Source organism: Salvia splendens, chromosome 4, assembly GCF_004379255.2.
Source record: "Salvia splendens isolate huo1 chromosome 4, SspV2, whole genome shotgun sequence".
NCBI classification, from domain to species: domain Eukaryota; kingdom Viridiplantae; phylum Streptophyta; class Magnoliopsida; order Lamiales; family Lamiaceae; genus Salvia; species Salvia splendens.
This window is the reverse complement of record NC_056035.1, coordinates 20,197,046-20,222,599: the sequence shown is the minus strand read 5'-3', so window position 1 is coordinate 20,222,599 and position 25,554 is coordinate 20,197,046. Positions and strand designations below refer to the sequence as shown.

At 38.8% G+C, this 25,554-nt stretch overlaps 3 protein-coding genes and 1 pseudogene across 5 annotated transcripts; 3 read left to right on the top strand and 1 right to left on the bottom strand.

Annotated features, from left to right (window-relative positions):
• Positions 1-1,615: 1,615 nt before the first annotated feature.
• LOC121799063 (protein kinase G11A-like) lies at positions 1,616-6,022 on the top strand. 2 transcript variants are annotated; one of them, XM_042198385.1, is made up of 3 exons: positions 1,616-1,759; positions 2,301-4,323; positions 4,761-6,022. In XM_042198385.1, the coding sequence occupies exons 2-3, from the start codon at positions 2,471-2,473 to the stop codon at positions 5,611-5,613; spliced, it is 2,706 nt and encodes a 901-aa protein (XP_042054319.1). In that variant the 5' UTR covers positions 1,616-1,759; positions 2,301-2,470; the 3' UTR covers positions 5,614-6,022. The 2 variants fall into 2 exon arrangements, with proteins under 2 accessions (XP_042054319.1, XP_042054320.1); XM_042198386.1 differs by lacking the exon at positions 1,616-1,759 and having other exon boundaries at positions 1,789-4,323.
• A 905-nt stretch (positions 6,023-6,927) lies between these two features.
• On the bottom strand, positions 6,928-12,221 carry LOC121799062 (dnaJ protein ERDJ2-like). Of its 2 annotated transcripts, none has more exons than XM_042198383.1 (11): positions 12,075-12,221; positions 11,528-11,741; positions 11,315-11,410; positions 10,951-11,071; positions 10,730-10,836; positions 10,419-10,636; positions 9,594-9,771; positions 9,394-9,513; positions 8,863-8,949; positions 8,168-8,278; positions 6,928-7,857 (listed from the first exon to the last, which is right to left on the bottom strand). In XM_042198383.1, the coding sequence occupies exons 2-11, from the start codon at positions 11,711-11,713 to the stop codon at positions 7,015-7,017; spliced, it is 2,067 nt and encodes a 688-aa protein (XP_042054317.1). In that variant the 5' UTR covers positions 11,714-11,741; positions 12,075-12,221; the 3' UTR covers positions 6,928-7,014. The 2 variants fall into 2 exon arrangements, with proteins under 2 accessions (XP_042054317.1, XP_042054318.1); XM_042198384.1 differs by having other exon boundaries at positions 11,528-11,733; positions 12,075-12,217.
• A 2,812-nt stretch (positions 12,222-15,033) lies between these two features.
• On the top strand, positions 15,034-20,005 carry LOC121799060 (pentatricopeptide repeat-containing protein At1g09820-like). Its single transcript, XM_042198381.1, has 3 exons — positions 15,034-15,212; positions 16,138-18,113; positions 18,441-20,005. Exon 2 carries the CDS (start codon positions 16,331-16,333, stop codon positions 18,098-18,100), a length of 1,770 nt encoding a protein of 589 aa, XP_042054315.1. The 5' UTR covers positions 15,034-15,212; positions 16,138-16,330; the 3' UTR covers positions 18,101-18,113; positions 18,441-20,005.
• LOC121799061 lies at positions 18,484-20,729 on the top strand (annotated as a pseudogene).
• Positions 20,730-25,554: the final 4,825 nt, after the last annotated feature.

Here is a 25,554-nt window from a genome sequence, read left to right as displayed (position 1 = left end):
TATGCATGTATCATAATGCATAACATGATCGTTGAGGACGAGAGAGAAAATATCACTTTGTGGAGCGACGATCCACTCTCCAGCACCAGCAGTAGCTACACTGTCACCGACCCACCCGTGCAGGGTGTTCCTCCCGACGTGCGCAATGTCATGGCCCGTTCAGCGGCGATGCGCCAAGAAGAACTGCACACTCGCCTCCAAGTGGATCTAATTGAAGAAATTTGGACACACACCATCGTTTTCCAGCATTGATTTTATGTTTTAATATTTTTTTTTGTTTTGGGAATTTTTAAATTTCAATGTTGTAATTTCTATTTTTCGACTGAACAATGAATTTTCTCGGTTTTAATTGTTCAACGTATTCTATTTTATGAGTAAAATAGGTTGGAGTTGTGAATAGTGCAACTTAATAGTTGTGGTTCGGGTTGGGACCTGCAGGGTTAGAGGAGTTGTGGCCTGAAACTCAAGTTTAGGGGAATGATGACGTGGAGAGGACATGAGGTCTGAACTTGGGACGGGGTTGGGGATGCTCTAATGTTATGTCAAAAAGCATCATTCTGCATTTCTGTTTTTACCTTCTTTATTGACAAATCCACTCCTTTTAATACCTCAAACTTTGCAACGACAGCGACGTGATAAAGCCTATAGGAGACCAGAAACGCTCCATATTTTCTCCATTACGTTGCAGCAAAAAAGGCGATTCCGTCGCCTTGGCGGCCCCCACACTCCGTCCCGACATCATGTGAGGGGGTTCAATCAGGCTACGCAGTAGCCCGTTAAGGGGGATGCCTTAACTCACTGGCTGCCAGAAGCCCATCTCCCAAGGCCTCACACTTGTGTCTGGGAGATGGAAGCAACTACACGACAGCAGCAGGATTCGAACCCAAGCTCATTACATCAAGATCTGCCCCTCCGTTGCCAACTACGGTACGCCCATTACGTTTTTGTATGTAACGTTGCTGTAATTATGTTAAACTAAATTGCTCCATTTCTACGTTTTCCCACATTAATATGATAACATCCACCCAATGCAATCTCGTATACATTAATTTGTATTTTATTGGTTTACTTATATCCAATATCGCAGCTAAGATTCATTCAAAACCGAATCCAAAGACGTTAAGCGGGCCCACTACCACATTCAGCCGGACCAGATGTTGTATTCAAAAAGCACAGAAAGAGAAAAAATGTTAAAAATTGTATCCTTCCGTCTCGTCGAGTTAAAATTTTAGACACCAAAATTAAAAAATGGTTAAAAAACAGGAGGGAGGAATAAAGTAAATAAGGAGGGAATTAAATAGTTAGATGAAATAAAATAGAAGTGATTTGATATTGTATTTTTTTATTAAAAAATAACTTAGCTTAATTAGGATATAAAAGAAATACAATTCAAATTAAAGTGAGTAACACTCGTCATTAGTAGTTTCATTTTTTAGCAGTACAAGTTTTAAGAAAGGTTAAGAAAATTGAAATCTTATTACTATTTATGAAAAAAGTGAATGGAGACTCGGGTTAAAAATTAGACTACCATCCGCAGTACTAGGGACTAGGGAGTACAAAATAGTCTCTACAATTGAGTGGAGATAGAGACAGATTCATGTGAAAGAGACAGTAGTGTTATGTCATCTATCTCCCTCCATTCCTGTTGCCGGCCTCCACTTTCTTTAGGGTGTTCCTTTTCCTTATTCAAAAAGTAACAAATCAATTGGATTATTACGTTGTATTTTACCGGCTGGGAGTAGATCTATGGTTGCTTCAGGTGCCACATTCTTACCGCTCATCTCTTCATTTATGATATATCTCTGCTCTTTCTTCCCCATTATTTCAAAAAGATCGTTTTTTAAAACTTGATTTTCTTCTGCTTCCAGAGATTTTACTTGAGCTCATAATGTGCCTTAGTTTTTGTCTAAAACCATTAGCTAATTTGAAACTTTCTTGTTTTTTCTATACCAATTTGGATTCCCATGGATAAGTGAAATGGGAGATGGTCCAGTTTTTATTGCTTTGCTGGATATTCATGATTTCCCTACTGTTTGATTGACTAGTTACTGCTTGTATTTGTTGATTTGTAACTGAATTGTGCATAAATCAATGTAAAAGATAATGACTTTAGAGCAAATGCTATAAGCTTTCTTTGCTTCTCTTTACAGAGCCAGTCAAAATCTTCAACTCATTGTCGCTTATTTTTTAAGTTCATGTGTTCAGATGCATTTTGAAACATTCATCTTTATGTTTTGAAACGTTCAGTTATGTTAATTGCTGGTGCAAACTCCTGATCAAGATTTTGAATATTGAATCAGGGATTAAGGTGCTGGTGAAGCTGTAAGAGAATTGGAGTTTGTGTAATTCTTGCAACCTTTATATTATAGCCAGGATTTGGTCACAATGAATACACTGTTATGATTCTTCTGTAGGCTTCAGTGGTTGTGGGTTTAGATTCGTGTGATTAGTCACATAGCAAGACGTTGAAATGGGCTCTTCACGTGCTCTTTGTGAAACAATTGAGTCGAAGAATGAGTTTAGTACAGCTCAGAGGCCACAAGCACAGCCCGTGCTGAAAAAATGCTATAGCAGATGCGTAGAGGATGATATCAATAAGCTGTTCGAAGCTGTTAACGTGAGAACATCCAAGAGTTTAGATCTGTCAGAGTCAGAGTCGTGGAGGAACGGTTCAAAGAGGTCAATGAGGTCTCCTGGTTCTAACTCTCCGGGAACTGGATTTTCAGAACCAGTTTCGCTGAAGCAGGCACTCAGGGGTCTTTGCATTTCTCAGGCAGCAGAGACGGCTGCAATAAAACGACTGTCAATGACATCTGCTTCTCCTAGGATTTCGGAAGCTGGAAAGCACACAAACTTGTTCAGGTCTGTTGTAACTGAGGCTGGTGGATCTGGATGCTCTCCGACTCAAGAAAGTATCTCATTTTCTTCTAGGAGTTTGACTTGGAGCCATCGTTCCTGCAAGAGTTCACCTGTTCAAAGTTCCAGTTCTTCTCCTGGTCGTAGCATTAAACAAGATATGAAGAGTATATTAAGCATATCTATTGAACCTGGCCATCAAGTAGCTGATTGTGATGGATATGACGTTGAAAAATCTATCACGAATGAAGAAAATGTCAAATGTAATTCCAGTAAGCAGCCTAATCAGAGTGCCCTTTCTTCTTCCCAAATTCCTTCTACTTCAGTACTCGAGGAATCAAAGTTGTCTCCTGTTTGTAAGGAAATTGCGCAAGCTTCAGAAGTTGATACACAGGTGGAAATTGCTCATACAATTGAAGAAAAACATAATTTATTGTCAGTTGTGCCTCATCATAACTCTCATGATGGCCAAAAAAATGTAGCAAGTGGTCCAATTAAGAATTCTGCCTCTTCCTTAAAAGTGGTAAAGAGGGCAGGACCTAGATTGAGACGAAAATCAAAGTTACAGACTGCACCTTTGTTAGGTGCAGCGAGAAGCAATAAAGACGTTAGATTGGCTAAAATCACCCCTCATAATGTGAGCACAGGCGCGAGGAACAAGAATCTCATCATAATGAAATCAAAGAAAGTAGCTGCATCGGCTGAGGGTAGTTCAAAATCATCTGATGAAGTAAATAGTAGCTTGGACCGTGGTTCTGGACAATTAATCTGTCAGAGGTGTCAATGTGCTTTAAAGGATACAAATGTGGGTTCCAGTGACAATCCTCTGGCAGCTACTACTACTGAATCTTTTACAGGTGGTGGGAACCACACGGCATTGGTGGCAAGCAAATCAGATTCAATTCCTTCTAGCTGGGAGAATAGGGCTACTACAGTTAATAAAACAAACAGAAACATGAAACTGAATGAGAAAGGGGACATCTCCCAAAGCTCGAGCAGCATATGTGATTTGAGTAGTAGCACCACTAGCCTCAGTGAAGAGAGCGGTATTATAAGTGGGTCGATTTATGGAAACAGGCCACACATGTCGAAGGACATGAGATGGGGAGCAATTAACCGTATAATGAAACAATTCGGTTTCCTTGGGCTGAGTCACTTTAATTTGCTGAAAAAACTTGGATCCGGGGATATAGGCACTGTTTATCTTGCTGAGCTGATAGGAACAAACTGCCCATTTGCAATAAAGGTTATGGATAACGAGTTCTTGGCAAGAAGGAAGAAGATGCCCAGGGCTCAAACAGAAAGAGAAATTTTAAAAATGCTTGATCATCCGTTTCTTCCTACACTTTATGCACAATTTACATCAGACAATTTATCATGCTTGGTCATGGAGTTCTCTCCGGGGGGAGATTTACATGTACTTCGACAGAGGCAGCCTGGCCGATATTTCCCAGAGCAAGAGGCAAGGTATGGAATTCAGTATTATGCTCTGCATTGTGCAATGAAATGTGTGAACTGTTCTTGTTTTCTCCTCAATCATATGTCTATAATCCACTATGAAATGTGCCGTGCATTAATATTTCAACTCTTCTTGTATTGTCCTCATATATTTACATATAAAGCATTATAATATTTCAACTCTTCTTGTATTGTCCTCAATCATATGTCTATAATCCACTATGAAATTACTCTTTATTTTTCCTCATTTATTTGTATATGAATCAATATGAGAGGATGATGCCTGAAAAGCAACATAGTTGATGGCACTAGCAAACAAAATATAGACAAGTACAACTAGAGCTTCTGCTGTAAAGAGATTGCTCAGGAACTTGAAAATATGACTGGTTGTTCGTTAAATATTGCTATCTCGTTAATCATTTTCTTCCAACGTTTTGTCCTTACAGATTTTATGTTGCTGAGGTCCTGCTTGCTCTCGAATATCTACACATGCTTGGTATTGTGTACCGAGATCTCAAGCCTGAAAACATTCTTGTTCGTGAGGATGGTCACATCATGCTGACAGATTTTGACCTGTCACTTAGATGTTCTGTCAACCCGATGCTCGTTAAATCTTCAGCGCTGGGGATGGAGCCACCTCGAGCTTCTGGTCCTTGTGCAGGATCCAACTGCATCGATCCCTTCTGTAATGGACCTTCATGTCAAGTCTCGTGCTTTACCCCTGCTGGGCTATTTCCCAGCAATGCTGGAGCGAGGAAGCTAAAAGCTGATGCTGCAGCTCATGCTAAGTTGATGCCTCAGCTTGTAGCCGAGCCAACAGAGGCACGGTCCAACTCCTTTGTTGGCACACACGAGTATTTGGCTCCAGAGATCATCAAAGGCGAGAGTCATGGCAGTGCTGTTGATTGGTGGACATTTGGTGTTCTTCTGTACGAGCTTCTCTACGGGAAGACTCCGTTTAAAGGTGCTGGAAACGAGGAGACGCTGGCCAACGTGGTTCTACAGCCGCTGAGGTTTCCCGATTCCCCTATTATTAGTTTTCAGGCCAGGGATCTCATCCGCAGGCTTTTGGTGAAGGAAGCAGAGCATAGGCTGGGTACGGAAACCGGAGCTGCTGAGATCAAGAGGCACCCGTTCTTCGAGGGCTTGAACTGGGCGCTGATTCGCTGCGCCATTCCGCCCCAAATCCCCGAGTTTCACGATGTTTGGAATCAGCAAATGGCGCCCCCTCATGACAAGGGGACGAAGTTTGTCAACTGTAGTGCCGGTGAAGAACATCTGGAATTCGAGTTGTTCTAGAAATAGTAAGAAGATGCTCGTCTGAAACAAGTCCGGTGCAGGTGATGCGCATCTTGATCCATCAGACCGTCCCATGCGGAGAAATGCATGCACTGGATACTACTGTGTCGGTTGAACTAGTAGTTTGCCGGTCGCTGCTACTGCATGTCCCATCTCGAGTTGAGTTGGGCCGAACCCGAAAGTTCGAGTACTTGCACATTCTCTCAGTCCCCTCCAAAAAGAAAAATACTGTTTGGTAAGATGGTTTAGAAAACATGAGAAAGGTTTGATTGGATGCTTTTCAAGAATTCATGGAAAGAAAATTATTCAACTTGTGACTTGTGAATGTTTGGTTGAATACCATTGAAAACATTTCTTCTCCTTGTTTGGTTGTGAACATGTTTTATTTATGGTATAGGTTGTGTACAAAGACTTTTTTTCATCCCCTGCTTAAACCATATAGGAGCAGTACTCAATATATACATGTTTTATATTTGTGTACATTGGATAACATTGTCACCACATTCAAGTTCAACAATAAAAGAAAATTTTGTAACATAGCATTAAACACATTATAGATGCATATCGTGAATGATGAATGCCAGTTTGATTTTATAAATGACCTCTCCACATCTTTATAAATGACCTCTCCACATCAAAAAAACAGAAATGTCAAATTAATCAACAGAAGCAAAAAAATAATCCAAATTTAAATTAAACCTTTTGTTTGGTGCTCATACCTTAAGTGTGGGAACATTCTTAAGATTCGTTGTTGAGGATCAAGACAGCCATATAGAGAAGTTAACTTACCTTTTTATATCCAAGTTTCTGAGACTCATGTGTCTCTCTTTAATAAAAGACGCATGAGCTTCATGTGTCTTACCCTAACACTTCTAAATTGCCGAATATATATAAGTCCAGTCCAAGACACATGAGTCTCATGTGCTTCTAGGAAAGACGCATAAAAGCCTCATCATACCTCTTTCTATAAATCGAGACACAAGAAGGTCATGCGACTCTCATAAACTTGGATTTTAAAAAAAGAGCTTCCCAAAACAAGAAACTCAATTGTATAACCAACCCAAAGTAGAATGTACCTGACCTAAAACTTTGATTGTAGGTGACAAGAAACTATGGAGCTCAAAATAATTATAAAAAAAAGCGCTCAAGTTACCGAAGTTATTTAATTATAAGCTTGTAAGAAATTATGCTATGTAACGTTATGAGGAAATATACGGCACTTGATAGAAATCCTTAAACTCAAATTCCATCTCTATAACTACGTTAACTAGTTCTATTTTCCCTCCCAAAAATGGCGAAAACCAATTACCAGTATTGAGAAGTGGAACAAATAGCTTTGTTATCTAGTCATTTTAATGTGACACTCTTCAGTAACAAAAGGATAATCGACAGTACAAAAGCTTAATTTTCATCACTTTCTGAACCATCATCAGAACTCGAACCCTTCGCATCATCATGTACCGAGCCATTTGCCACAGCTCCTTTAGGATCTTGGCCCCTTACATCCTCGTCATCTTCGCTGTACTCACTCTCGTAATCATCATCATAATCATCGTCGCCTTCCTCGTCTTCGTCTTCAGCTCCATCCTCTAATGATGGCACTTCATCTGTAGAAACGATGTTCCTCGTGCCAGCACGAGTTCGTTTCAATACCTTGAGCTTAACATTGGACTTTGCATCGCAACCTATCCATGCATCACACAAGCAGTAGGAGGTCAGGTTGTAATTTCCTTCTGAAGGGGCCTGGAACTTGGCCATCACCAGCCTCGAACCCGATTTCACTCTATCGATTGCTTCTTTTACTGCTGTCTTAATTTCCTTTGCACTAGCACCAGACCCTTCCTTCAACTCTTGAATTGCTTTAGACGCGGCAATTATTGCTGTCGCCTCATCCATGAAATTAACCTTTTGAGACATCCATACATCATTTGACGATGCGTCTGCAAGCAGTAACCAAAAATTCTCCTCTTTTTCATAGGGGAAGTAGGGAGCATGTGGGAAGGCACGAATTGAGTCATTCCATCGCCGAAGAGTAATCCAAGCTTGCATGGTCACAATGTCACCCTCTTGTATTCCCTCCTCACCTTCCGTTTCACATGTTAAATCAATTGAAATGGAAGGCATCATCTCAAGGACAATATCCACATCTTGGGCTTCAGCATCAGAAAAGCCAGCAACCTGAGTCAACAGCTCTGCACGCTCTTGTTGTTTCATTTCACGAAGATCTTGGAATGAGCGAACTTTCTAAACAAAGACAAGGATTTAGGAAGTCAATACCCATAACAGAGTATACAATGAAAGATTTTCCAACACTGCCAAAAAAAGTTTTAGGAGGCCATTGAGAGATTTGGTTAAAAAACAAGAAAACTATGCACTGAGCCTCAGTACTTTCCACAAATAGGTTATGGCCATAGAACCAAGGTGTCGGCAACTTCAACTATGTAATTGCAAAACCAACATGCACACTTTAGTATTTTGACATTGGGACACTCAAATATTTACACAAAAAGCAGAGAGGGGTAAGAGGGAGAGGGAGAGAGAGAGAGAGAGAGACCTTTCTGGCAATCTTTTTGACCACTGTTTCGGTAAAATGTGGCAGCTGGAGAAATGGACCATAACCTTCACTTGAACCCCCAGTTGCTCTTCTTGCACTAAGGGGGACTGCCTGCATAAAGAACACGTACACTGTCACTTTAGTTCCAATGAAGTTGTAGATCTTTCAAAGAAGTAAGAAAAAACTGACAAAACATAAAAAGGAATCAATACAGTTCAGAAATGCTGAAGAAGACAGCTATTTCATATTTTTCCAGAAGGTTGCAGCAAAGCTCGTTAACTATTGTCTCTAAGGACTTCTACTTTACAGGATTAGGTAAAAAGCTACCAGTCAAACGCTTCCCTGTTTATGAAATTTTTGAATTTTATGTTCATGATACAAGAATAATGAGTCTAATGGGACAAATTCCAGTTTCATTCTGATCTAACAGAGTGGGGATTGATTTAATCTATCCAATGCAAACTAGAATTGATTTATTCTCAGAATGAGAGGGTATGGCAAAATAATCAGAGAAAAGATGACCAATTTCTCGTTCAATAGAAAGAGGATATCTCCCTAAATGGCATGAGCTAAAAAGATGCAAATAACCGGAAGTATATGAACCCAAATCAATTGCTGGTTAAAAAGGTACCATTTATACAGCAAATAAGTAGGACAGTAAGTCACTATATAACACTTTGGAACTCTGGAAGTACCTGGATCATACTCTGGGATAGCTCAATCACTCCAATTGCAGGTCTCAGCCATCCATGTCCTTGTTGGGTTCGTGGTATGATTGCCATCTGTATAGGAAGATAATTTCTATTTAGTCATCTGTGTATCATATGATTTGTGAAGTCACCTCAGAATAACCAGGCAAGTTGAGAAGCATCAGTGCAACAGCATAAAGGAACATAAGGACAGTTGTTCCATATAAATTCTTTAGATAAAGGTGGAACAAAGATTTGTATCAAGAAACTGATTCATGAAGTGTTATATAAATAGTAGTAAATAAAAATGGGTGGAATATATCTCTATTTTCAACCACACATATTACTTAAAACAAAGTAGCAAAATGAAAAAAAAATGTGATTATCTTTCAGGAGGCCATCTGGATAGTTGTCCTAAACAAAAAATATCGTGTAAAATCACAAATCATTTTTAATATAATCAGACTCCTCTATCAAATACCCATAAAAGCTACAAACTAAACGGCTACAATAAAGCTGATGATATACTGCTGATACCTTAATCAACTCTTCAAGAAGACGAGGTGCAAGGGCAAGCATTTTCTTAAAATCTCGCTGCAGATGTGGAGATAATTCTGCGGTTTCACGGGTCAGGTGTGCTTGAATCAATAACTCAGTCTGTGAACATCAAAACATACACTTTTAGAAGGGAACTGTATATGATATATCAATGCACTTCTCAACAGATAATTCATTACCTTTACTAAAGCAGGATGCTGTTTCCAAAATTTAGCTTGTTCTTGTCGGATATTTCTAAGGTCCAGATTTAGCTCACTCCTGACCAACACAAATAACTTCTGCAGTGATTCTTCATCCGTTCGACGAACTGGGATCTCCATGTATTCAGCAGCTCTAATGAAAACTTCCATCACCTTGCTGTACAGTTATTAGATACACACTAATTTGTCACCGGATCATTGCAAAGATATAAACAGCAAAATATGCTATAACCCTACATTGTATTACACGCTCATCACTCCAAACTGGTACAAATTGATTCGAAAATCCTAATCATTCCAAATAACTCTTCTCTACATAATTAACTCTCTTCCTTTACTCTCTCTCCACTTTAACTACTCTCTCGGTCCCTAATAATTTGTTCCCATTTGACCCGGCACGAGTTTAAAGAAATGTAATAGAAAGTGGGTTGAAAAAGTTAGTGGCATGTGTGTCCTACTTTTATATATTAGTTTTATAATAAAGTGTGAGTGGGAAATGGGAATGAGTTAGTGGAATGTGGGGCCCCCTGCCAAAAATGGTAAAAGTGAAAGGTGACAAATTTTTAGGGATGGACGAAAATGAAAATAAGTAACAAATTTTCAGGGACGGAGGGAGTATTTATTATCATTTTTTCAAAAAGAGTGCTCAAAATGAAATGCCTCTACTATAGTGGGATGGAGGGAGTACCATATTTAGGTCCATGTGTCTAATAGATACAACCAAGTTATAAAAACATGGCATCACAGCAATGTAAACATGTAGTGTCAGAGGTAGAATACTGAATGCAGCAAACGGTTATTTACCTCGGAGCTAATGAAGGCTTCATAAAGTGGTAATAAGCATACATCGTGTGATGCATGACATAATTCCCCGTATATTTTGATGACCTTGACAAGTATATGACGGCTATTGTCAGGGGTAAAATGATACAAACTCCTACAATTCCTAGAAGCAAAATTCCACCAGATGCTCCATCGATGTTCAAAAGGAACTGAGGAAGAGCAATTCCCATTTGAAGGCCCTACAGAAAGGAAAACCACTGAGCTGATTTCTCATGCAAAACTGTCAGAAAAGGTGATGATGCCAAATAAAAGGTCTATGTATATATAATTACCTGCCTGCCATCAGGATGCCCGTACTTCTCAAAGTTTTCCCGGGATATAGGATCAGTCAGAGCCTGATAAGCCTTGGATATATAATCGATAAAATACTTGTTAGCCTCTGCACAAGAAGGATTAAAATACAGTAAGCAACTGGAACAAGGACACAGCCAGTTTCCATCTTGGTTATACATTAAACAGTAATCATAAATTGCAGTCATTAAACACCTTCAACCTGGGTCTGGATTTTTATCAGGATGGTACAAAATGGAAAGTTTCCTATAGGCCTTCTTTATTTCTGGTTCTGACACTCCAGGTTCTAATCCAAGTATGCTGAATGGCTCAAATATCTGGATCTGCAAAATGAAGATCCATTAGATTCTGAATAGATATGTTATAGAGTCAAAGAACATTAAAGAAAAAACACCAAATGTTGTTAACAAGCTGGATTGTTTTTCAATACATATTTTGATCCCCTTCTTGTTGCTTATTCAATAAATATGCTCACAGCCCCTCAAAGATCTTACAGTTCAGATATGTCATTAATAATTACTCCTACTACTTTGATGGAGGGTAGAACAGTAAGAAACAGAATGTACCTCAGTGTTAATATGTTTGATGTAGAAACTCAAAAGCACAACCACCACCCAGAGCAACAAAACCGTCAAGTTGCTATAAGTCGAAAAGTTTGAAATCTGAAATGTGACAGGACCAGAAGAGGTTAAGTATACGACATAAAATTACATTACACGGGATCAACTGACACTGTATCAACAGCATTGGGAGGAGGCGTAGTCAGGTTAGATGCTTACACGCCTAAATATGGATTTCCGATACTTCCCGGAGTGGAAGCAAACTGAACATCGGCAATTAATGTTCTGGCTCTTTTTTCTGAAGGTGAGGTATAAATTGACAAAGGTATAAGGCACTAGAGGCAGTGCAATCATCGTCAACACAAAAATTGGGAACAGCGCACTATTCTCTTCAGCCGCAGCCATATTTAGCTTCTAACTTCGAACTGCAATTCTTCAATCCAATACAAAACATCACTTAAATTTTTGTTTTCAATAAACCAAGATCAAGTAACAGATAATCCAAATGGCGAGTCATATGCATAACCAAAAAACCTAAAATTCTTAGATTATGAAAATAGTATACATACAACAGCTAGTAGATTGATTAACCAAACCAATTTTGCAAATCACAAACTTCAAGATTGACCAATTTTATGCAAACGGATGCATGTAGTGTTCAACAAAATCAAACCAATAGATCCAAAAGTATACGGAATTAGAAGATCATATACAGCAGTTAAATCTCGATGAAAAACTCGAAATAATCGACTGATGTAGTAAATACCTGGCCGGAAAACTGCGGGGATTCTACCCAAAAGCAGCGAGCAGAACTGCCGGAAATACAATCCGAAGCTTTGGAAGCAGAACTGGTGCTGAACAATCAGACCTAGATTTTTTGTTGAGTTTGGAAGATGATGAAACTGCTGTAGAGATTTCCTGGATTTGTTTAAATGTCAAGTTTCAACATCTGAGAGAGTTTGGACTCGAAGCAAACACGTGGCCCATCTTTCACTTACATTTCGGCCCGTTAAATATGGGCTAATTTGGATAATGGGCCGGCCTGAATGGGAAATAGCCTCTTTTCAGATAATCATTCACTATGTAAATGTATGTTAACCAGTATGACTCGTGCGATGCATTATTCATACAATTGAAGTATAGAACAAATATCAGAGACAAAATTAATTTATATATGACATTAATTTATATATGACATTATTTTAAAGTATAAAGTAACTTTGTTTAGTTTTCATATGTTTACTTTTGTTATGAGTAGTATTCTTATAATTTAGTAAACTTTAATGTTAACAAGTGGGAAATTTGTATTTTATGTCTTGTTCTTTTCGTAAATTTATAATTAAATATTTTTTTTTATTTTTGTTATTTTCATAAGTTTCAGTAAAAATTAATTTAAGATTATTAAATAATACTCTCTCCGTCCCATGCTACTTGCACATTTTATTTTCGATATGTCCCAAACTATTTGCACTGTTTCTATTTTAGATAAATATTATGGTATTTAAGTAAGATATTAGAGTTAGTTCTCATTTCCTTTATCAAGTGTTGTTTTATTTCACTTAAAATTTTAATTTAATTACACTTATTAATCATGTTCAAATTTATGCTGTCAAAGTGAAAAGTGCGCGTAGCATGAGACGGATGGAGTACTAATATTTATTCCATTTTAGAGTTGCTTGAGTGTAATCTAAAATTGAGAAACAATTGCAGTCTCATATAATTCCACGGTAAATAAGAACACCAAGTAGCCACGAATAAAGGAGTTAGTGGCGGAACAGAACCGCGGCAATATATTCGCCGCTAAAATATCAGTGGCATAAAATTTTCCGCCACAGAAATATAGTGGCGGATTAGCCACGGAAAACAATCCGCTAGAGAATTTCCGCCACTAAAATTTTGAAATAGTGGCGGATTTGGGGCCCCATTATTAGTGGCAGAATTAGTATTCTCCATTGAAATTCCGCCACTAACGAGCAATGCTATTTAGTGGCAGGAATGAATCCGCCACTATATTTTTATAGAGATTTTGATTTTATTTATTTTATTATTTACTCAACCTATTACGATAATATTTTCAAAAAATAATACATTTTTCATGGTAAAACTAACAATAGATACACAAATACTTGTTAATTAATCATAAGACCAAAATTTAATAATATTGAGCACTAGTGCAAATTCTAAAAAATACTTCATCCATCCCTGAAAATTTGTCACATATTTCCGTTTACGTTTGTCCCTGAAAATTTGTCAACCTTTCACTTTTGTCATTTTGGTAGTGCACCCTAAATTCCATTAATCCATTCACGCTCACATTTTATTATAAAACTAATATATAAAAGTAGGACTCATATGCCACCAACTTTTTTAACCCACTTTCTATTACATTTCTTAAAACTCGTGCCGGGTCAAATGATGACGAATTATGAGGGACGGAGGGAGTAGTTAATAACAAATAACGATTCATGCTCCTTATCAATCTTATGTCTAGTGGAACTGTTGTAGGCAAATTAATCATCTACACATATCTTGTTCCTTCACGGTCTCATAAACTCTCTTTTTCCTTTCCAAATCTTTGATCAAACTTTTATATTGTCACGACCGCACTTTGCTAAGGATAGCAAAGCCGGGCAACCGTGACTAGGGGTGGGAAATAAGAAGAGGGGAATTAGAAATGGGAATACATCGCACTTGCTCTTTTATTTCTCAATTCTTTTATTCTAAAAATTAAAGTTTCTATATCATTTTACTTATTTCAAATCTTTTTCTATTTTGTTTTGTTAATACAGTTTGTTTACTTTTTCATGTTTTATTTTATTCAAACAATTAAAAGTTCTATAGCCTTTTACTTCTTTAAAATAATGAATTTACTTTTTTTTCCTTTTATTCAAACAATTAAAAGAATAGATGTACTATTTATTTGTTTGCTAAAACAATCGAAATAATAAGTTTATATACTTCTTCATCAAATTCTCAAATTTATGCATGACATATAAACTGAACCTTTAAATTTAAATATTGTAAACGTTTGGGATGAGATGTGTGTATTTAATACGCAATAACTGTGGAAGTTATTTTTTGTTAATTAAAATAATTAGTTTTAATTAAATTATAATTTTAAATTTAAAATAACATTCTTGTAAATATCTCCAAAACTCCCCTTATGTATAGATAGATATAAATACGAGTGTCCACAATAGGGAGCCGCGGCGGGTAGGGGCTTGGCCGGGCTGCGGCTCCCTATAGTGGAGGACATGCAGAGCCCCCGGGGGGGGGGTAGCCCATGGGCGCGCCGAGCAGTCGGCCTGGCCGAAGCTCTTGGGCGCGAGCCGCAGCGCCCTATTGTGGCGGCCGAGAGCCGCGGCTCAGCCCAAGTTTCGATTTTTTTTTTTATTTTCTTATTTTTTTTATTTTCTTATTTATTTCTTATAAATATACTCATTTTTCTCAATTTTTTTTACTCCATTCCAATCTCTACTCTTTTCAATTTATCTCGATAATTTTAGTTGTATAATTTTTTCCTTTCTATAGTACAAGGAAGATTTGGTTTTAATTTTTTTTTCTTAAATTATGCTTTTTTTAATAATTATTATAGTCTAACAATTTTTATTCTAGTTAAAATTAAAATATACTAAGAATGAAAAAAAATAATTAATTTGTGGCTTGAACTTGTTCAGTTTAGGGTAGACAAGTTTTTTTATGGCCCTGGGTTTTCTTGGCCTTGGCCAAGTTTTTTGGCTTGAGCTCGTGCAGGCCATTGTGAACACCCGATAAGGATTTACACATTTCTCTCACACAGTCACCCTCTGTCTCTCACGCCGCCGCCTGGCGTCTGGTAGTCCACTACTCGACCAGGCCAGTGCCCGCCCTCTCCGACGCCGACCACCTGCACGCCCACTTGAAGGTAAAATTTTGTGTTCCATTTTAGCTGTTTTGTATACAAATTTCTTTTGAATGTGGTGTGGCTGTTTTATACTTCGTCTTTCAAAATTAGTGTGTTTATTGAAGTTGTAATTCATTGTGTTTGTATTCTGTAAAGGCAGTGCCAACACCAAATATAGCAGCTAAAACACCATTAAACCCAATCCCAATTGAATATCAGTGACTCTGCAATGCTCTTTTAATTCATTCATTGTGATTCTGCAAAACTCAACATTATTGTGTTGTAATGCTTCTGCTTAAGTATCAGTTATCGTACAATTACACGAAAAGCCTATCTACCTACCAACTCACTTCTTCCCTTCCCCTACAAAAACCTATCACCCCCACCCCCAATTCCTTTCCTAATTCATCATGGCTGCCCGCTTGGCTTCCTCTGCCGCACGTTTCCAATTTAATATAGGTTTTCAATTTCTCAATTGCATTCCCCCAAAAATCGGGCTCAGTCTATGTTCTGTAGTCATTGATATCTATATATATATATATATATATATATATATATATATATATATATATATATATATATATATATATATATATATATCCACATGGTCTGTTTCTGATTTTTTTTAGGTATTTTGCGTGTTGCTGCCTAAGGATTATTTGGTGTTCAGTTGCTGGATGGAAGTTAGGGTATAGGTTTGATTATCTATGCTTATATCACATTCTTTCTGAGGGATTATGTTATTTGTGCAGAGAGTGGGGTTAAATTTAGTACGTTTTGTTAATTTACTTGCTGCTGAGATACTTGGGTGTTATTGGCTTGAATATTTTCAGTTATTCTTTACTGATTTCCATCTCTTCTTGTAAAAGTAAAACTACGTGCATACAATTGATGTAGTTGAAGTAATATATTCTTATACTAAGTCTGTTTTTGGTGTTTGTTGCAGCTCCATAATTGGCAAGAGGTTTTCACCATGAACCCTTCATAAAGAGAGGATGTTGTTATGGTTGGTAAAGATCGAAAGAATGTATTTAATTGGATAACTTTCTGCCCTCACCGCCCAAGGCCAAATGCTCATAAGAGCTGCAAGTGATCGTTATATCTAAGCCCTAGCATAATCGATATTTGTACCCGCTTCGATGTTCCGCTTCCGCTCACAGCCATGTCTCTTCCTTCATACACTCGCTGATCCGAATTTCCAGTCCCGAATTGCATCCACCATCTCCCGCCAAAAGTGGACGGAGCTCAAACCAATCATACAATCCTCCACTCCTGCGGATTTCTTACGCCAGCTCTTCCAATTCGATAATTTCGACACCGACCTCGTTGTATCCTTCTTCAAATGGTCACAGAAGAGATGCGAGGCCGCCTTCTCTATTGAGGATCACGTAAGACTCTTTATCTTGCTAGTGAATGAGAAGAAGTACCCCAAGCTTCGGTCTTTACTCCACACGTTTCTGAAACAAGCAGAAACCCTTTCAATTTCCACGTTTTGTCACTCCCTATTGATTGTCAGTGATAATGTGTGTGCAAATATAGTTGTATTTGATATGCTGATATCGGCTCTTGTGAGCAATGGGAAGGTTGATTTAGCATTTGAGGGTTTCATGCGGGCTGGGGATTATGGGTTTAAGCTGTCTGTGCGTTTGTGTAATTTGCTGTTGGCTATGCTGGTGAAAGATGGTAGGACTGGAAATGTGGAGTTTGCTTATAAGGAGATGGTTAGGAGGAGGATTTGGATGGATGTGATCACGTTTAACACGGTAGTTTGTGGGCTTTGCAAGGCTGGAAAGTTGAACAAGGCGCGTGATGTCGTGGAGGACATGAGTATTCATGGTGTGGCACCCAATGTGGTTACTTACAACACTTTGATCGATGGCTACTGCAAGAGGGGCGGTGAGGGGAGACTGTACAAAGCTGATGCACTGTTGAAGAATATGGTGGAGAAGGGGATTTTTCCGAGTGTAATCACGTATAACATTCTTATTGACGGATTTTGCAAGGATGGTAATGTGGGTGCCGGTGTAATGATTATCAAGGAAATGAAAGACCAGGGTGTGAGACCAAGTGTGCTCACATTTAACTCGTTGATTAATGGCCTCTGTGGTGATGGAAAAGTCGATGAGGCATTGAGTTTAAGGGATGAGATGGTGACAGTAGGTGTGGAGCCAAACATTGTTACTCATTGCACATTAATCAATGGATATTCGAAGAATAATATGTTGAAGGAAGCCAGGGACTTGTTTGATACTATCATCAGCCAAGGGATTGCATTGAACGTAATGATATTCAACGCTTTGATAAATGCGTACTGCAGAGTGGGTGAATTGGAAGAAGCAGTAGCTATATTCAATCTTATGTTGGACAACAAGGTTTCTCCCAATGTATCAACGTACAATTGCTTGGTCGGTGCTTATTATCGTGATGGAGAGATGGAAGCAGGGCATAAGCTTTTGAGTGAGATGGAGGAGAAGGGGTTGAAATATGATATAGTTACTTATAATATTAGGATAGACACAATGTGCAAGAGCGGTGAAACCAGGAAGGCAGTTAGGTTAGTGGATGAAATGTGTAAAAGGGGTCTGAATCCGAGTCATGTTACGTACAATACTTTGATGGATGGCTACTGCAAGCAGGGAAGCCTGAAGGCAGCTTTGGGTGTGAAGAAAAGAATGGAGAAAGAAGGGAAGCGGCCAAACGTTGTGACATTTAACGTGCTGATTAAGGGTTTTTCGCAAAGCGGGAAGCTTGAAGAGGCGAATAGATTTCTTAATGAGATGCTGGAGAAAGGATTGATACCAAACAGGATTACTTATGATCTGATTAAGGAGGAAATGATGGAAAAGGGATTTGTTCCAGACATAGATGGTCATCTTTATAGTGATTTGGTAGCTGCAGATTCCCCTTGATTTTTGTTTACCGGTAATTCTTCTGAGATTATTTGATGCATGTGGTTATTTGTTAGTATTAATTTAGTTAATTGTGTAAGATAAAGAACAGAATTAATCAACATTAGTCAAAATATGTAACTTAGTGTTTTGGATCGAGAATGCTTAATATGTCTAGTTGAACTTGGCGAAAATAGGATGAGAAATTTAAAAAATATTTAACGAACATAAGTTTTAAGTTAGAGGTTAATTGATAACTTCCTTTGAAAATGAATTTGATATATTTTCAGCTGAATATTTGTTGATATAGCTGCTCAATCCTAAAACCAAAGGGCTTGATTTTGTGCCTTTTTATTTTCAGGCATGAGATCATAGAGAATTATGGCCTCCAAGTGTTCGATAAAATGTCGAGTAGGCAAAACCAGTACAACAATCTTCTCTCCCTGCTCCACAAGAACAGCCGTCGCCGCCGCGGCATTCAGTAAATCCACTGCCACCTTCTCCTCACAAAGCCACTCTTCAGCAACATAATTAGTCTTCTCGTTCTTTGGAACTCCATGATCAAGGACTACGCACTCAGTAGATTCCCACAAGATGCTCTTTCTCTTTTCAAACATCTCAGCAATCAAAGGAGCCCGTTTCCCTTCGATAGTATCACCTACTCCTATTTCATCAAAGCATGCGCAAATATGAAGAGAACAGATGTGGGAGCCAGCTCCAATCCCTGAGCACTAAAGCAGGGTTTGATAGCAATGTCCATGTGCAGACCGCGTTGGTGAATATGTATGCTGATTCTAGGTATTTGATTGAGGCAAATAAGGTGTTTGATGGAATGCCTGACAGGAATATGGTGACTTGGAATGTTTTGCTGACCGGGTTTCTTAAATGGGATGAGATTGCGGCTGCAAGGGCTATTTTTGACGCCATGCCAGAGAAGAACCGACGTGTACACCCGTGCGAACCGCTTTCACGAGGCCTTACATTTGTTTCGGATGATGGTTGCGGACGAAAGGATCCGGCCCACGGAGGTGACTCTCCTCGCAGTTTTCCCATCCATATGGAACGTCGGGTCGCTTGAGTTTTGCCGGATGATTCATGGCTACGGAGAGAAAAGTGGACTAAATATGTTGGATGTTCGGGTTGTGAATTGCCTGATTGATGCATACTCGAGGAGCGGTAGCATAGGAAGCGCGTGGCGGATATTCGAGGAAGTCAATGATGAGAGGAAGAATTTGGTTTCTTGGACTTCAGTGATATCTGCTTTTGCAATGCATGGAATGGCTGGAGAAGCTTCTGATTGCTACAAGAAGATGGAGAGCAAGGGCGTCGTGCCTAACTCGATCACGTTTCTTAGTGTGATGAGCGGTTGCAGTCACGGCAGATTGGTGGCCGAGGGGCTCGAGTACTACAGGAAAATGGTTGTTGATTATGGGATTATGCCCGAAATCAAGCATTACGGAGCTTTGATCGACATGTTGGGGAGGGCGGGGAGATTGGAGGAGGCGGAGAAGATAGCCCTAGGCGTCACCATGGATGAGACGGGTAATGTTGTGGTGTGGAGGACGCTTTTGGGTGCGTGCAGCTTCCATGGCGACGTTGAGATGGGGGAGAGAGTGACGAGGAGGATAATGGAGATCGATTGGAGATACGGCGGGGATTATGTGCTTATGTCAAACATCTTCTCCGCAGCAGGTAGGTTTGGAGATTCTGAGAGAGTTAGGAAGATGATGGATGCCAGAAATGCCTCAAAACTTGCTGGGATTACTCTCTCCACTTGCAGAGATTTTTAATGGTTGTGATAATCTCTCATTTCTCAGTAGACAAAATCTAATAATTGTATTACAATGTACTGCTGTATTTGTTAAATAGGAAGTTTTGGCATATTCAACTGGGCGTTTCTACTATGTTGATGATTTATTTTTGTGATGGGCTTGCTTCACATTTTCTATTATGTTTGATGATTTATTTTTCAGGATTCTGGTTGGGAGCTTGTTAGGGCGAGCACAGCCAAACAGGGTCCCTCAATTCTTATCAGATATTTCGATTGCGAAAGGCTCTTCAGATTTTAGCTGTAGCTTCTAGCAAAGATAATATGAATGGGAGTCAATCACTTTGCTTATTTCCTTTGCCATGCATTCCCCGAGGATGCCGCTTTCGAAGCTAGAGCTGCACTTTTCTCATTTTTGGATTACGCATCTCGTGCGTTGCTGATGGTTACTGAAAACCAGTATCAACATTCAATTAACTCTGCTGTATCTGTTAGGAATGCCCACACAAAAAGAGGATTGGATCTCTACATCAAGCTTATCGTCTTGCACCAGAAGGCCATTGGAAAGTGCATCTGTTTACGAGGAAAACAAGCAAAGTTAGCTTCCCAAGCTGGCTGGTCAAGTGAATTCCCAATATTCTTGGTCAAGAAAGATTGACAATATCATTTAGTGCGTATGTTACGAAATCATCTGAATTTCACTTGCTATTTGTCATTCAGGCTGTTGAAAGAGCTTTAGTTGGGGTATGGGGAGGCTCAATGACTAATTATGAAATAGTTAGTGGAAATTTAGATGGAGGGGAGGCTACTCTGTAGTTTCCGCTGGTATTGTTTGCTTGGATTCAATTCTTGAGTATGTAACAGGTAAATCTTCATTTTCTACGTACTAAAATGTACTACTACTATTTTGTTTCTTTGCTTTATTTCATCCATTCTACATATACAACTAATTTACCATTGATTTATACTTATATATGAAAATTACTACTGTTTTCCATTGCTGGCCTTGGTTGAAATCCTTTATTTTTGAGAGGCAAGGATGGGGAGCTCATATTGGTAAAGGGGATTCTTCACTAATTCCGTTGGTAATGACATTTGTTTGTTGCTACTTAGCGGTGCAAATTAGTCCGTTGTAATTCCGTTGGTAATTTATTACCAACAACATTCGTCTGTTGCTACTTACTAGTGAATATCAATCCGCTGCAATATTGTTAGTAATTTATTACCAGCGACATTTGTTCATTGCTACTTATCGGTGAATATCAATCTTTTGCTATATACGCTGTTAACCCATGATTGAGGAATCAAAATCTATCATAAATTTGTGAGTTATTAAAAGCAAAATATCCGCAAATTTTATAGTGGCGGCGGTGGCGTGAGAGTAAGAGAGACGATGAGTCTGTGCAGCATGCGAGGTGAGACTATGAGAGAAGAGACAAAGTCTAATTCTGTTAAGGGTATCCTAAACCCTAAAGTCACTTAAAAATTTAAGATAAAATTAAATTTTTGGGCAATACCCGATCGGGTATCGGGTATACTTGAAAATTGACAAATCCTAATATCCGAACCAGTACCTGATTTTTGGATATTCAGGTATCTATTACCCAAAATTTTCTGATCATATCAGGATTATAACCTCTATTATTCCATCTGTCTCTAAAAATTAACACTTTCATTTTTGTTCATCCCAAAAATTTATCATCTTTCACTTTTACCATTTTTGTAGTGGACTCCACATTCCACTAACTTATTCTAACTCATATTTTATTGTAAAAATTATACTTATAAAAGTAGGGGACCTACATTCCACTAACCTTTTCAACCAACTTTTCTATTACATTTCTTAAAATATGTGTCAGACCATCAAATGATGACAAATTATTGGAGACAGTGGAAGTATAATTCAATTAGTTAGTGTGTATTAAAATTTTAGTATTTCAAAAATATTTTTATTTTTAATTCATTAAATATAAAGCATTGTTATCATAGTATAGTTTTATTTATTACTTTATAAATATTATTGTTACTTTTTATTTTAAATATAAATAAAATCTAAAATAAATACTCCATCTGTCCCACAATATGAGTCCTGTTTTGCCATTTCGATTCGTCTCATAATAAGAGTCATATTTCACTTTGACCATAAACGGTAAGTAGTCTCCTCATTCCACCAACTTATTCCACTCACATTTCATCATAAAACAAATATATATGAGTGAGACTCATATTCCACTAACTTATTTAACCCACATTTCTTTACATTTCTTGAAACTTTTGCTATAACTAAATAAGACTCATATTGCTGGACGGAGGGAGTATATGTCAACAAACCATATTAATAAAAAAATTTAAAAATAGATTATTAATAACATGAAACAAACAATTAAACAAACTCACATTAAATACTCTCTCTGTCCCACAAAGATTGTCTCACTTTGACAGGGCATGAGTTGACAAGGCACGAGTTTTAAGAAATGTAATGAAAAGTGGGTTGAAAAAGTTAGTGGAATGTGAGTCATACTTTTATAAATTAGTTTTATAATAAAATGTGAGTATGAATGAATTAGTGGAATATGTGGTCCATTACCAAAAATGGTAAAAAGTGAAATGAGAAAAATTTTGTGGGACGGACGGAAATGGAAAAATGGGACAATCTTTATGGGACGGAGGGTGTATATGAATAAATTAAATCATAGAGGTTTAATTATTATTTGAAAAGCTAACTTCTCAACATTTTATTAATTGAGTTTGTCTTTAAGATTTGACCAATAAGGCCATCCACAATAGGAATAGCCCAGCAATAGTCCAGCCATAGTCTAGCCACAAACTCCTCCTGCCACATCATCAACACTAAAAATCCTCCTGTCACATCATCAAAACAACCAAATAGTCCAGTCATAGCCTAGTCACATCATTCAAAATTATATAAAACAAATAATTAACAATCACACAAAATACGGAATTAAATTTACGACACAGATACGAGAAAATTCAATAATATTATTACAAATTTAAAAAGTACATTAATTAAAAAAATTACATAATTAAAAAAATACATTAATTAAAAAAAATTACATAATTAAAAAAAACTAACGCCGTGCAGTCCTCCGCGCCCATAACTCTTCAATTAAATCCTTTTGGAGTCGAATATGAGCCTCCGTTTGGCGCATGTCGGCATGTGCTTGGAGGCGGCCGGCTTCATCGTGAGGTACCCCACTCCGTACGTTGGGGGCGGCCACGCCGTGGCTTGGACCGGCTTCATTATCGTCGTTGGTCCAACTAGTCAGTTGTGCACCTTCATCTTCGACAATCATGTTGTGCATGATAATACATGCGTACATTATATCAGCAATGCAGTCGACATGCCACAAACGCGTTGGACCCCTAACTGCCGCCCATCGAGACTGGAGCACACCAAATGTGCGCTCCACGTCCTTGCGCGCCGACTCCTGCCGTGCCCCAAAGTAGGCCTTCCTCTCATCTGATGCGCATCGGATCGTCTTCACAAAGACGGGCCACCTAGGGTATATCCCATCCGCCAAGTAGTAGCCCATATCATGCTGGTTGCCGTTGGCGACAAAACTGATGGTCAGACCGACACCCTGACACTGCTCGTTGAAAAGTGGCGACGAGTTGAGGACGTTGAGGTCGTTGTTCGAACCGGCTATCCCAAAATACGCATGCCAAATCTGCAGCCGGTAATCAGCTACGGCCTCGAGGATCATCGTGGGATTCTTTACCTTTTAGCCGGTCGTGTAGAACCCCTTCCAGGAAGCGGGACAGTTCTTCCACTCCCAATGCATACAATCTATGCTGCCTAACATCCCCGGGAACCCATGATGTTCCCTGTGCATCCGCAAAAGATCCTGGCAGTCTTCGGGGGTAGGGCTTCGAAGGTACTGATCACTGAATATTTCAATCACGCCTAGACAAAAATACTTCATACATTCAAGGGCAGTCGACTCACCGATGTGGAGGTACTCGTCCCACATGTCTGCCGCGCCGCCGTAGGCCAACTGCCGGATTGCCGCAGTGCACTTTTGAATAGGTGTGTGGCCGGGTCTGCCAGCCGCATCTTCCTGAAGCGGAAATACAGATATCGATGCTCCAAAGCGTTAACAATACGCATAAACAGGGCCCTGCTCATCCTAAAACGGCGCCTGAAATGGTTGGCGTTGAACCGCGGCTCCTGTGCGAAGTAGTCTTCGTATAGGCGCTGATGTACAACTACGTGATCACGATCAATCACTTCTCGGCGGTGGACCACTGGGCGAGGTCGATGTACCGCCGGCTGCAAGGCCCTCTGCATCCATCGATCAATCTCACGGTTCGTATAGGCCTCTAGCGCTTCGTTCATTATACGATCGTACTCCTTAGCATCCCCACCACTACTACCACCGACGTTACTCATTTCTCGGTGTTGATCTTATACAGAAATTAAGATAGAGAGAGTACTCGTTAAAACAAGGCGAATGAAAATGACGTGCAAACCGCGTATACATAGTGTTTCGAAATTAAAAAAAAAAATTCCGCTCGGCGGTGCGCTAGGCGATCTGGGCGCTGCAATAGCACCGAGCGGATCGCCCAGCTAACCGCCTAGCGCCGCGAAACCGCCCAACGCTCGGCGGTTTTTAATTCCGAAATCCGCTGGGCGGTTGCAATGGACCGCCTAGCGCCGGCGCTCGGCTAGGCGGTGCGCTAGGCTCCATTGCGGATGGCCTAATCATAATTTTCTTTCGAAATAACATTTTCGTAAATAATTACTCCCTCCGTCCAGCTATAGCAGTCCCAATAAATAGTTAAAGTGGAGAAATTGTAAAGTAAGAGAGTGGATAATGTAGAGAAGAGTAGATGCCCGCTTCTTCTATCTTGAATGTCGCTAAAAGCATAGCTGCTACCGGCATGTAGCGCTGGGCATGCTCTTCTTGAGGCTTTCCTTCCTCCTATAGCAAAGCCTGACTCTTGGATCAGATCAACTAGCTTAGTAGCTCGTCTGTTTAATTGCTACTCTAACTCTAAAGAAAGAAAAAAAAAGCCCAAAGTCACATAGAGCATTAGATCTTCTTTTGTAACTAAGAATGATTTGGGCATATAGTCGGGAATTCAAGGTCGAATACTTGATCCACCTGGGCTATGGTTTGATCTTAGCATGATTGGTTGTTTTCTCTACGTTATTCTTTCTCTTATTTTACCATTTCTCCATTTTAACTATTTATTGTTATTTTTATAAAACGAGTGCTCAAAAGTAACTAAGACGGTTAAAGCGGGACAGAGGAAGTATAAAACTCTCCTTTTATATTAGTGTATATGTAGATATAGATGTAGATGTAGATGTAGATGTAGATGTAGATGAAATGCAAAATTAATTTGGGAAACATGATAATTAGAAAGGGCTATAATAAATAAGGATGAAATGCAAAATTAATAAAACGCCAGAAAGCCAATAGAAAGGGAAAATATGCAGGAACTTGATATTAAAAGAACATTCTATGGTAATAGATCCTCTTACGAGGAAAGTAAGAAAATGCAATGCAATAACATTAAAACTGACTCTCAAATATTCATGCTTCATCGGTCCAAAAAAAATAATTTTATTTGTAAAAAATCTGAATTTTAATGAAAAGTTAATAAAATAAAAGAGAGAAAAAAAATAAAATAAGAAAGGAAAAGAAAAAATTAACAAAAATATGATAAAAATAAATAAAGT

Excerpts from the sequence above, each read along its gene's own strand:
- LOC121799063 (XM_042198385.1), top strand. The coding sequence starts at position 2,471 with ATGGGCTCTTCACGTGCTCTTTGTGAAACAATTGAGTCGAAGAATGAG. Across the intron at positions 4,324-4,760 it reads TTCCCAGAGCAAGAGGCAAG|ATTTTATGTTGCTGAGGTCC; the intron begins GTATGGAATTCA and ends TTGTCCTTACAG.
- LOC121799060 (XM_042198381.1), top strand. The coding sequence starts at position 16,331 with ATGTTCCGCTTCCGCTCACAGCCATGTCTCTTCCTTCATACACTCGCT.
- LOC121799062 (XM_042198383.1), bottom strand. The coding sequence starts at position 11,713 with ATGGCTGCGGCTGAAGAGAATAGTGCGCTGTTCCCAATTTTTGTGTTG. Across the intron at positions 11,072-11,314 it reads TCAAACATATTAACACTGAG|ATCCAGATATTTGAGCCATT; the intron begins GTACATTCTGTT and ends TTCATTTTGCAG. Across the intron at positions 7,858-8,167 it reads TCAAAAAGATTGCCAGAAAG|AAAGTTCGCTCATTCCAAGA; the intron begins GTCTCTCTCTCT and ends GTCTTTGTTTAG.